Source organism: Canis lupus, chromosome 5 (genome assembly GCF_048164855.1).
Source record: "Canis lupus baileyi chromosome 5, mCanLup2.hap1, whole genome shotgun sequence".
NCBI lineage: Eukaryota > Metazoa > Chordata > Mammalia > Carnivora > Canidae > Canis > Canis lupus.
The window spans coordinates 36,913,644-36,926,319 of NC_132842.1; the positions used below are offsets into that span (position 1 = coordinate 36,913,644).

The 12,676-nt window shown below is 38.8% G+C and overlaps 1 protein-coding gene across 1 annotated transcript; it reads left to right on the plus strand.

Annotated features, from left to right (window-relative positions):
* Positions 1-6,811: 6,811 nt before the first annotated feature.
* Positions 6,812-12,542, plus strand: LOC140633530 (protocadherin beta-18-like). The gene has a single exon (XM_072826205.1). It carries the CDS (start codon positions 6,948-6,950, stop codon positions 9,333-9,335), a length of 2,388 nt encoding a protein of 795 aa, XP_072682306.1. The 5' UTR covers positions 6,812-6,947; the 3' UTR covers positions 9,336-12,542.
* Positions 12,543-12,676: the final 134 nt, after the last annotated feature.

Genomic DNA, 12,676 nt, shown 5'->3' on the forward strand with positions numbered 1-12,676 from the left:
GACTTAACTAGAATAGTAATTCATGGTATCATTCTGAATAGAATAACTCTCCATCAGAAGAGTACAGATAAAAACTTCTTAACTGAATTGAACATTCAAACTGTTAAAGAAATGAATTGGGTTCACTTTTCCATTGATTTGTGAGCATAAGTACAAAAAATCCTTAATATTTTGTGGCCTCTCTCTGATAACCACAAAGAAGGAATGGGTCTGTATCTGTAAGTTTATAGATTCCTCATGGTGTTACAGATTATATCTCCAATATACAAGTAGATAGCTTAATGGAAGATTATAGGTAGAGATTTTCATAGCTATAATGTGTGAATATGGAGCTAGTGTGCCTTACATTTTTGCAATTTCTCTCATAAATTTAGATATTTAGACTAGATAGTATAATAAAATGGAATTTGACATTGTGAAATGGGTGCAACAAATTCCAATTCCCTATGAATCTTTTTCTTTCCTTCATGAATTTTTAAAAAAGATTTTATTTATTTATTCATGAGAGACAGAGAGAGAGAGAGAGAGAGGCAGAAACACAGACAGAGGGAGAAGCAGGCTCCATGCAGGGAGCCCGACATGGGACTGGATCCCGGATCTCCAGGATCACACCCTGGGCTGAAGGCAGTGAGTGCTTCAGCCACCCGGGCTGCCCTCCTTCGTGAAATTTTTTACTGGTTTTATCTTGTGTTGCAATAGATATTTACTGGTTGTGAGAATTTCACATAAATAGATATTTAAACAAAGTCTTGGGCCCTCTTAATCCTTCAGACTCATAAGAAGTAAGTCTTATGCTTTTATTCATTAATAAGAATAGATAAGAACAGGAGCACCTGCCTGAGTGGCTTAGTCTGTTGGGCATGGGACTCTTGATTTCAGCTCAGATCATGATCTTGGGGTCCTGGGATCAAGCCTCATGTCAGGCTCCTTGGTTAGCAGAGATTGAGGATTAAGGATTCTCTCCCTCTCCCCTTGCCTCTCCTCCTTCTCCTTCTACCCTTCCCTGAGCGTCCACATACTCTCTCTGTCTCGCTCTAAAATAAATAAATCTTAAAAAATAGATGATAATAATAGAATATGCTATTTAAATAATTCAGGAGTAGACTTGTAGACTACAAGATAGAATAAAATCCGGGGCCAAATCCTTTTATATAAGAGAACTTGGTTGTGATAGAGAAGGTGTCAAAATCACTGGGCTTAGGGGCAAGATATATATATCATTTAGCAAATATTATTGGGAAAATTGGCTCACTATATAAAGAAAATCCTCATCTCATGCCATATAAAAATAAACTTTCTATGGATCTAAGAGGTGAAGTATTTTAATTGAGAAAATGTAATAAACCTAGGTAAAAATAGCTTTATAACCTTACTATCAGACCAAATTTCTTTTTTAAAAAAGATTTTATTTATTTATTCATGAGAGACATAGAGAGAGGCAGAGACATAGGCAGAGGTAGAAGCAGACTCCTCGTGGGGAGCCCAATGTAGGACTCAATCCCAGGACCCTGGGATCATGACCTGCTGAAGGCAGACACTCAACCACTGAGCCAGCCAGGTGCCCTGAGATTGAATTTTTTAAACAAGGTTTTAAAAATACAAACAATAAAGATATAAAATTGACAAATATCATTACTTCAAAACTAGAAGATAGCATACATAGGCAAGCTAAAAGGCAAGGAAAAGCTACTTGCAGCAGTTTAACTGAGGAAGATTAATATTCAGATGATTCAAGTAACTGTTGCAGATTAACACAAATTAAAAAGAGCCAGTACATTTTTTAAAGGGAAAAAGGGAAAGGAAATTCAAAGAAGGAAAAACAAAGTCTATAAAGAACATGAAATGATGCTTGACCTCATTAGTTGGTGAAAAATATACTAAAATAAGACACCTAGTTTATATCCATAGCATTAGTAAAGATGAGGAATTTACATAATGTCAAGTGGAACAATAGGAAATCACATGTATAGCCCGCTTTGAGAGATTTTTAATAGTATTTGGTGAAATTTAGAGTGAACATAACCGTGATTCAGCAGTTCCACTTTGGAGTAGCTAAGCCAGAAAATTCTTTTTTTTTTAAATTGAAGTATAGTTGACACACAACATTATATTATTTTCAGATGTATAAGCCAAAAAATTTCCTTCATAGCTTCACAAATGATATGCCTAAGAATGTTCATCTTGGGAGAGCAAAGAACAGGAGTCAATCCTACATATTCATCAATAAAGAAACTTATAAATGTGGAAAATGTTTATGAAAATATATTACAGAATATTATCAAAAGGAGCAAACTAGGTGTATATACAGCCACATGGATAAATCCCAAATGTTTTATTTTTTAAATTTATTTTATGATAGTCACAGAGAGAGAGAGAGAGGCAGAGACACAAGCAGGCTCCATGCACTGGGAACCCAATGTGGGATTCGATCCCGGGTCTCCAGGATCAAGCCCTGGGCCAATGGCAGGCGCTAAACTGCTGCGCCACCCAGGGATCCCCCCAATACCAAATGTTTTAAAAGGAAGGAAGATACTGGGATTTCTGGTACAGTGCTGTATATATCCATATAATACATAATATCTTATAATTGTACAAATATATAAATAAGCATATTAGAAGGAGAGAAGAAGGAACAGGTGTAGGCAGGAAGATATGTTTATTTACAGGAGAATAAAGAATGCAGAGAAGTGGGAGCTATACTAATCTCAATTACAGAAATTGTCTCTTCTGAGAGAGATTGTTTAAATTGATTGCAGCATTATTGGGTTGATTTAGTATTGATCAAGTAGGTAAAAAATGCACATTATTTCTCTATCTTCTTGAGGTCAATTGCCTATATTTCAGAAAGCAAGAGTTTACTTATAATTGTGAGACAAGTCTCATTGAGACTTACTTTTAGTAAGGATGGTATAGATTATGTAGACCAATGCTTCCACTGAAAACAATTAGCTAATAAGACAGTAATATGTTATCTGGCTACAATTAATGTCTAAGAGGAACCGAGAGAGATAAATGAGCTTAACATCTAACTTTTCCCTGGTTTATTTGGAATCCTGGGAAGTGTGAACTTCTATTTTGATGGTTTATATAATAAGGGAGAAAATCAAAGCATAACAAAGTAAAGGTCATAGAAGACCCTTGCATTAATAAATACGTATCCCTAAGAACTACACCTTTAAGGTGAAAATAAGGTGGAAATGGATGAGCCCTTGTGTAGAATTTCAGCTTTGAATTAGATTTTTTTAGCACTGAACTTGATTTAACATGGTTGTTGACAAAGTAGTGCTTCCAGATCCTGATGGAACTAAATGCAGACCTTCTATAAAAGAAAGTTCATCCTAAGGCTTAAAATATTTATATAAATAAGTAACTAGAACACAAAGATAACTGCATACACAAGGGAACATGACACCATGAGTGAGAGCCAGCAGGAAAAAAAAGAGAATACAGAAATATACTTCCAACATTTTAATTACCAAACATAATCTAATAATATGCTAAACATTTTAATTGAAATGCAAATTATGCTTAAAGATGAATAGAGAATAAGAAATTTGATAGATTATTAAAGAACCAAATAGCACTCCTAGAACTGAAAAATATAACCAAATTTTAAATTCAATCAAAATTGAATAAAAGGTTTAATAGGAAAGTAGATATACCCAAATAAATAATTTATGAAGTAAAAGGTCAGAATATAATTTATCTAGCATACAGCTCAGAGAGTTTAGAAGGTGAAAAATATGGAGGAGGTGGTTAGAAACATAGGACAGAGTAAGAAGTTTAAGATAGGATCAACAGCAATTATATGAAAAATATTGGAGTGTCACCTGGCTGACTGTCGGTGGAGCATGCAACTCTTAATCTCAGGGTCGTGAATTCAAGCTCCATGTTGGGTATGGAGCTTACTTAAAAAAATATATGTATATTTATTATTGTAGTAATTATAATATTATTATATAATAAATTATTAATATATTTAATATATATGAAAATATTCTGAGATTATTAATATAATCTCGGGGAGATTAATATAATATAATCTGAGATTAATAATATATACTTAAAAATTCTGAGATTTTTCCAGAAATGATTAAAATGTCAACATACAGGTTCAAGAGACTCAAATAAACCTAACAGGATAAAAAAAAAGCTAACCATGCTTGGAAACATCATTGTGTAGTTTCAGAAAGAAAAAGACAAAGAGAAATCTTTTTTAAAAAATGAAAAGGCATAGGAAAAGACATGTAATCTTTAAACACATGGCAGTTAGACAGCTATGTTCCATGCTGACAATTTCTCAACAGTAGCACTGGAAATTAAAAGTAAAATATTTTCAATATGATAAAAGAAATTAGAAAATCTTCCTGTTTAGTCTTTGCACATACAAGTCATCAAATTAGAAAATCAAATGAGACATATAAGTTTGGCTTTAAACAAGAGCATAGGAGAGAAGTGGTATAAAGACATTTGGTTTTTTAAATATAACTTCTTATAGTTTTACTCTGTCCATCCCTTGCCACAATTCCAAGTCCTGAGTTTGACCTATCTCTGTTTCTAGCCTTCTTAATTCCTGGTCTTAGTCACCTAAGATCGTGGCTACTTTTACTTTAGTCTTAGTCATATAAGACCATGGACACTTTCTAGAGATGGTAGTCTCTGAAATCACAAAATCAAGCATAGTCCTCTTTTTAAAAAAGATTTTATTTATTCATTCATTCATTCATGAGAGCACAGAGAGAGACAGAGGGAGAAGTAGGCTCCATGCAAGGAGCCCAACTTGGGACTCGATCCCGGGTTTCCAGGATCACACCCTAGGCTGAAGGCAGACCTAAACTGCTGAGCCAGCCAGGCTGCCCAAGCATACTCTTCTTAATCTACAACTTACCTCTTTCTTGAAGGGCTTCAACCACCATTTATACCAATAAATTCCAAATTTGTCTCTGCAACTCAAACCTCTTTTCTCAACTTAATTTACACAATGGGAGATCATTTATATAACTATATGGGATGCTCTATGGACAATTCAAATTCAACATGTTTTAAATTTAAGTGGTCCCTTTCTCAAAATGAAACATCCTCTCCAACTCTATACCTGTTCCTCTCTTCTTTTCCTGTTTTCTCTATCAGTTAATAGCACCAACACTCACTCAGTTCCCTAAGCCTGAAAAAAGGGTACATTTCTTTTCACTTCTTCTTATCTCACTCTCTCCATGTCATCTGTCACCACCACCCGTATCTTTATCATTTTATTACAAGCTTATTACTGTATTTCTAGTTGAGATCAGTAGCATCTTTTCCATTTAAAAGCCTTTAATAATCTTGCGTTTCCATTAGTGTTGAGTCCAAATGCCTTGGCAGGATTTACAAAATTATTTGCTTATCTCCCCAATATCAGTTCTTACTTCTTTCCTCTTGCTGTGTGGCTCAGCCATATTTATCCTCTTTCAGTTCTTGCAAAACACTTCTCTCATCTCAGATTTGCAGTCATGTTTTGGGATTATCTGGAAATTTTTACCCACCACCGAATTTTTGTTCCAGAAAAGTCTTTTCTGTACTTCCAAATTCTTGTTACATGACCTTTATCTATGCTCTTAGAATAGCATAAACTTTTGCTATCATGGTATTCATTATGTTCCTTTTTTTAAGTTTTAATTTATTTTTATTTATAGGGGGAGGGGCAGAGTGAAAGAGAAGGAGGGAATCTTAAACAAGCTCCACACAGCTCAGCACAGAGCAGACTCAGGGCTGGATCTCATGACCCTGAGATCAGGTCCTGAGCTGAAATCAAGAGTTGGATGCTTAAACAGCTGAGCCATCCAGGCACCCCTCATTATGTTCTATTTTTAAATGTGCAATCACTTTTCTGCCTCCATCTTTCAGGACAGAAACTGCTTACCACTCTATTCCTCCTAACACTTAGTACCATTCCTATAGCACAGAGCACATGGTCAATAAATATTTGCTAGATAAAGTAATGAGTGAATGAATAAAATATTTATGATTATGCCTCTGGAAGGCCTAGGTCTGCAAAACAGATTTCTTTTCCACAGCTAAACTGGGATCTAGTTTGTTAAATTTTTTAATGTCAGAAACGGACATATCTTGCTTTATTCATTACTATTGAGCACTTACTTTCTACTTCTGCCAGGTAAGTCTCCTATGAAGTGTCTCTAAGTAAATTATACCATTTACCCAGCCTGAAATGTCCAGTCACCCCAAAACAACTGTATTTATATATGTATTTATATATTAGGTTCAGTTAGAAATTCATGACCTTATTATGATTATTGACTTTTCTAGGAGTATTTGCTGATAGCTAGAGAAGACAACCTCTGTTTCTCCTTTCCAATTTTCCTGGTAACATTTTGCTCACAAATTCAATTACATGAAAGAATCCTCTTAACCTTTTTTAGTTGTTTTACATATTGTCTTCAAAGAGAGAGCATAGAAATTAGGGCTGTATCTTAAATATGATTTTTATATTCACTACAGCACTAACAGATTGTGGTTTGTTGTGTTAAAGACTGAATAATAATAGCGTCACATATCATAAAGAATGCAACTCAGAAAATAAGAATATAAGAGAAAGTGTAATTTAATCAACAAACACAAAATGAATTAATATTTTGCCTCAAACTTATCTGACTTATTTAAAACCTGAGAAGCTTCGGAATCGCATGGTGGCGCTGCAGGATAAGATGGGGACTTTTTTGTACCATCCAATGCTCTGGTCTCCATTAATCAGTGGAACTGAGAGCATAGGAGAAGCAGGAAGGGAGAAAGAGGCTTTCAGGAGAAAGCCAGGGAGCCAACAACACCCTTGTGACAGGATTACAAGTCTATAGATTCCCAGTGGTCCAGGCGGATAGATGAGAGGAGCAATTTAGGAGCTGTTTGCGACTGAGTTGAAACATTTCTGCAGAAACACGTTTGGCTAAGGAGCCATGGAGCCAGGAGAGAAGCATTCTCAGCAGATAAGGCAAGTACTGCTTTTCTTTGTTTTCCTCGGAGGGTCTTTGGTGTGCTCAGAGCCCTGGCGCTACTCTGTGGCAGAGGAATTGGAGATTGGATCCTTTATAGCCAATGTAGTGAAAGACAGCGGTTTGAGTGTGGAAGACTTGGTTGCACGGGGGGTGAGAGTCATCTTTGACGACTATAAACCATATTTACAGTTGGATCAGCAGAGTGGCAACTTGCTCTTAAATGAGCAACTGGATCGGGAGGCACTTTGCCATCTCACAGAGCCGTGTATATTGCATTTCCAGGTATTATTGGAAAATCCTTTACAATTTTTTCGGGCTGAACTTTGGGTTAAAGACATAAATGATCATATTCCTACATTCCTAGACAAACACATACTTCTGAAAATCTCAGAAAGTACTGCTCCAGGAACCTCATTCCAAATGGACAGTGCTCAGGACTTGGATGTAGGAAAGAATGGTGTCCAAAACTACACATTAAGTCCCAATCCTTATTTCCGCCTTAAAGTACAAGACAGTGATGATGGCAGAAAATACCCAGAGCTGTTACTGGACCAATCTCTGGATCGAGAAAAGGAGCCTGAGCTTAAATTAAAGCTAACAGCCTTGGATGGTGGGTCTCCACCCAGGTCTGGAACTACACTGGTTCATATTTTGGTTTTAGATATCAATGACAATGCTCCAGAGTTTGAAAGGCCTGTCTATGAGGTTCAGGTGCCAGAAAACAGCCCTGTGGACTCCTTGGTCGTCAGGGTGTCTGCTACAGATTTGGATGCCGGAATATATGGAGAAGTATCTTACTCATTTTCCCATGTCTCTACAGACATACGGAAAACATTTGAAATCCATCCAATTTCTGGTGAAATCCATTTAAAAGCCCTTCTGGATTTTGAGTTAATTCAGTCATATACAATAAATATTCAGGCCACTGATGGGGGTAGTCTTTCTGGAAAATCAGCAATCTTAGTTCAGGTTGTGGATGTGAATGACAACCCACCAGAAATACTCATGACATCTCTTACCAGCCCCATTCCTGAAAATTCGTCCCCTGAAATGGTGGTAGCGGTTTTTAGCTTACGAGACCAAGATGCTGGAAACAACGGGAGGATGGTATGCTCCATTCAGGATGACCTTCCCTTTCTCTTGAGGCCTACCTTCAAGAATTTCTATACCTTGGTAACAAATGGGGCGCTGGACAGAGAGAGCCAGGCGGAGTACAACATCACCATCACCGTCAGTGACCTGGGGACCCCCAGGCTGAAGACCCAGCACAACATCACCGTGACGGTCTCCGACGTCAACGACAACGCCCCCGCCTTCAGCCAGACCACATACACCCTGCGCGTCCGCGAGAACAACAGCCCCGCCCTGCACGTCGGCACCGTGAGCGCCACCGACAGAGACGCGGGCGCCAACGCCCAGGTCACCTACTCGCTGCTGCCGCCCCGGGACCCGCACCTGCCGCTCGCCTCGCTGGTGTCCATCAACGCGGACAACGGGCAGCTGTTCGCGCTCAGGTCCCTGGACTACGAGGCGCTGCAGGCCTTCGAGGTCCGCGTGGGCGCGGCCGACCGCGGCTCGCCCGCGCTGAGCAGCCAGGCGCTGGTGCGCGTGCTGGTGCTGGACGACAACGACAACGCGCCCTTCGTGCTGTACCCGCTGCAGAACGGCTCTGCGCCCTGCACCGAGCTGGTGCCGCGGGCGGCCGAGGCGGGCTACCTGGTGACCAAGGTGGTGGCGGTGGACGGCGACTCGGGCCAGAACGCCTGGCTGTCGTTCCAGCTGCTCAAGGCCACGGAGCCCGGGCTGTTCGGCGTGTGGGCGCACAACGGCGAGGTGCGCACCGCCCGGCTGCTGAGCGAGCGCGACGCCGTCAGGCACAGGCTGCTGGTGCTGGTCAAGGACAATGGCGAGCCGCCGCTGTCGGCCAGCGTCACGCTGCACGTGCTGCTGGTGGACGGCTTCTCGCAGCCCTACCTGCCGCTGCCGGACGTGGCGGCGGCCGAGGCCCGGGCCGACCCGCTCACCGTCTACCTGGTCATCGCCTTGGCGTCCGTGTCGTCGCTCTTCCTGTGCTCGGCGCTGGCGTTCGTGGCGGTGCGGCTGTGCAGGAGGAGCGGGGCGGCGTCGGGGGGTGGCTGCGCGGTGCCCGAGGGCCACTTTCCGGGCCACCTGGTGGACGTCAGCGGCGCGGGGACCCTGTCCCAGAGCTACCAGTACGAGGTGTGTCTGACGGGAGGCTCAGGGACCAGCGAGTTCAAGTTTCTTAAACCTGCTTTCCCCAACCTTCCTCCCCAGGAATGTAAAATGGAAGAAAGCCACACTTTTAAGAATAGCATTGAGTTCATTTAGGGATTTGATTATTGTGCAGAGCTTTTAGAATCAATGCTGTTTCTTTGTAAAATGCATTCATTGTAATGTAAAATTCTTTGTTTTGGGTAACTTCCTTTTACCTGAGAGTCTTCAATTTGCTTTTTTTTAAGATTTTATTTATTCATGAGACATAGGGAGAGAGGCAGAAACACAGGTGGAGGGAGAAACAGGTTCCTTATAGGGAGCCTGATGTGGAACTGGATCCCAGGATCATGACCTGAACCTAAGGCAGACGTTCAACCACTGAGCCACCCAGGTGCCCAGTTTTCAGAAGTTTTAATAAAATGTTTTCTGCCCTTTTAATATTAACTGCAACCTCAAATCATTTACTCAAATATACAGCATTTTCCCTTCAAGCTTAATGGCACACTGGGCTCAATCATATTCTTTGGGTGTTCTGAGCTCTAGGTCCTCTCAATGAAACAGTTTCTATATGTTTGATAGAGGAAAATGCCTGGTATAAATAAAAACCACGCATGGTTTCTAAAGATACTGTCTTAGTTAGATTTTTTAAAAAAGCATAATCAATCTTGCCATTCTACTTTTCTGACATATTTCAGAGTAATTTTTCTGCATTTAGGTATTTTTCTTTGAAAATATTTTGAGAACTGTATATATGGCTGGTAGATGTTGTGTTAAAATAAATTCTAATCTTGTTTGGGTTAAGATATATATCCAACCACACTTCTTATCTGAGAACTTCCTCAGACTTCTCAAGGGAAATAATCACTGCTGAGATGTTTATTATACTTTTCTTTACCTCTCTTGGCCATTTTTGATTGACCTAAGTAATAGATTCCTGATTAAAGTAGGAATCGTCACATTCTCCAAGTTCCTAAATTTGTAATAATGATGTAGTTCATCTGTTTTTTTTCTTGATTGCTTGTAACTAGGAAATAAATATTAAGTATGGGCTAAGGTAGCCATGTTTAAACTTGTGTAGATTGGCGGCACAAAACGGCAAGCAGAGAGGGAGGAAATAATGGAGGAATGGAAGGAAAGTGAGAAGAAATAAGGGGGTGGTGGAGGCAGAAGCCTAAGAAACAGAAGAGACTAAGAGCCACTTGGTTGTAGACCTGTCAGTTCTTAATTCCACTGTTCCTAAGTCCCTATTGTCTAATTGTTCTTGAGCTCTACGGTAAAACCCCACAGTTTCCTAAAAATTAACTCCTTTATTTAACTTATCTTGCGAAGAGTGCATTTCTTGAAACCAAAAGTGACAGGAAAGATGCATGCAATCTTGAGTATTCAATTAGACTATTAACCATAAAACCTAGGTCTTTTATTGCAGGCTTTTGATATTAATGCAATCAATGAATGTAATAAAAATGTACAAGCTTAGAGATAACTAATCTATACCAGAGAATTTTGTGACAAAACTTAATTTTGTAGACAATTTATGAGCTCTTTCAACAAAAAGATACTACAAAAGGTTTTATGGAATACTTTGTTAACAAGTTTCCCTCCATTTATTTTATGTGCTCCAGGATTAGTTTGAAAAAGTATCACTGAAAAAAAAGTAACACTGAAATTGTTATTGTTTGGATGTCTATACATCATACCTTCCTTATCATCTCTTTCTTTCAAAAATAACTGAGTTCAGTGTGAACAAAATAATTTTATCATCTAATGTAAAATCTTCAGGACCTATAAATAATCCAATTTATAGATCATATGGGTTAATTCATGATTTCATTAATAGTAATTTGATTGACACATACTCTATTACTAGAATCCTCAGGAAACAATTCAAGATTCCTGCCAAGTATATGAGCTTAAAATTTTCTCCTTAGAAAATAAAGAGAAAATTTATCTGAGAGATGCAAATTGGAATGAAAAACTTAGTTTGATCCATTCACTTACTGACATAGGAACCAGCTTCTGTCTATTAATATTTCTAAAAGTACATGGACATTAAGGGCACATTTTCTTGGACATTTGATCCCACAATAAAGAGTCTGATCCATGACCAACATCTTTCTATAAGGAAATTATCTATTAAATTTTAGCTGTCAGCAGTATGTTCTCATATTTTGAGTTTACATAATCAGTTTCACTGTGTATAGGAAAACATTCTATTTTTTAAAAGATATTTTATTTATTTATTCATGAGAGACACACAGAGAGAGAGAGGGGCAGAGACACAGGCAGAGGGAGAAGGAGGCTCCATGCAGGCAGCCCGGGTCTCCAGGATCAGGCCCTGGGCTGAAGGTGGCTCTAAACCGCTGAGCCACTTGGGCTGCCCAGGAAAACATTCTAAAATAAGATGTCGCTTTAAGTGATTTGTACCTTTAATAGAGTTAAACTAATATGCAAAACAATTTTTACACTTGGCCCATGCGGTTTTCCCAGTTAGACAGGTATTAGTGTGCCAGAATACAAGACAGTGTCTATTATTTAAATGTTATTAAAATATTGGCTAAAGTTTGATGCAACTGAGGAGACCCAGGCTCCCTAACACGGATGTTTATCCCAGGAGTAAAAGAACTTCAGTTTCATGCTAGAGTGCCAGGATCCCAAGCTATCCACAAGACATATGTAAGTTGCTTGCTAAAAATGAGTAAATCTTCCTTACTTGATAAAAGTTTTACCTGCTCTTTCAGATAAATCCAACTTATTTTTCTGCACTTTATTACTTTAACATCACCCCTTTATTTTTATGATCTCAACTATCCTACTTTTCCAGATCTCAGTGAATCTCTGCTTCAAAATGTGAGTATCTTGGTTTTAGGAATAAATGTAGATGTCTTTACAAATTGTTTTGGACAATGGAACAAGATAATGCAACATGCTCACAGAGGTACAGAAACATTCTCCTTAGACAATATTTACAAATAAATCATCCACAACCCTGTAAGCTTTTTACTGACTTTGCGTAATAAACCAGTTTCTAGCCGGTCTATCACTTAAGTTTATACTCCTTACATGTGAATGAATCATGTGAATGAATCTTTTCACCTATTGTGCTGGCAGTGAGTTAAGAGTTTAATTGTGTATATTCTCTGTTTAGGAATAGACTGATAGGTACACAACGTTTTCTAGTCAATTTTCCTGGAGAGTACAGATTATACAATATAGTAGACATACTGTGAACCCCATGAGGTCAGAGAAGGTATTTGTATGTTGTACAAATGTCAGTGCCTGACATATAACACAAAATCGATAAACACTTGTTGAATAAACAAATACAGTTGGCTTTGTTTTTCATCCTTTCCCAAAGTGTCTGGCACCATTTCCCCATTCGTAATCTCACCAAGAAAATTTCAGCAAGCTAGGCTTAAGTACAACACATGGTGGCGCTATAAGCTAAGGCTGCGAAA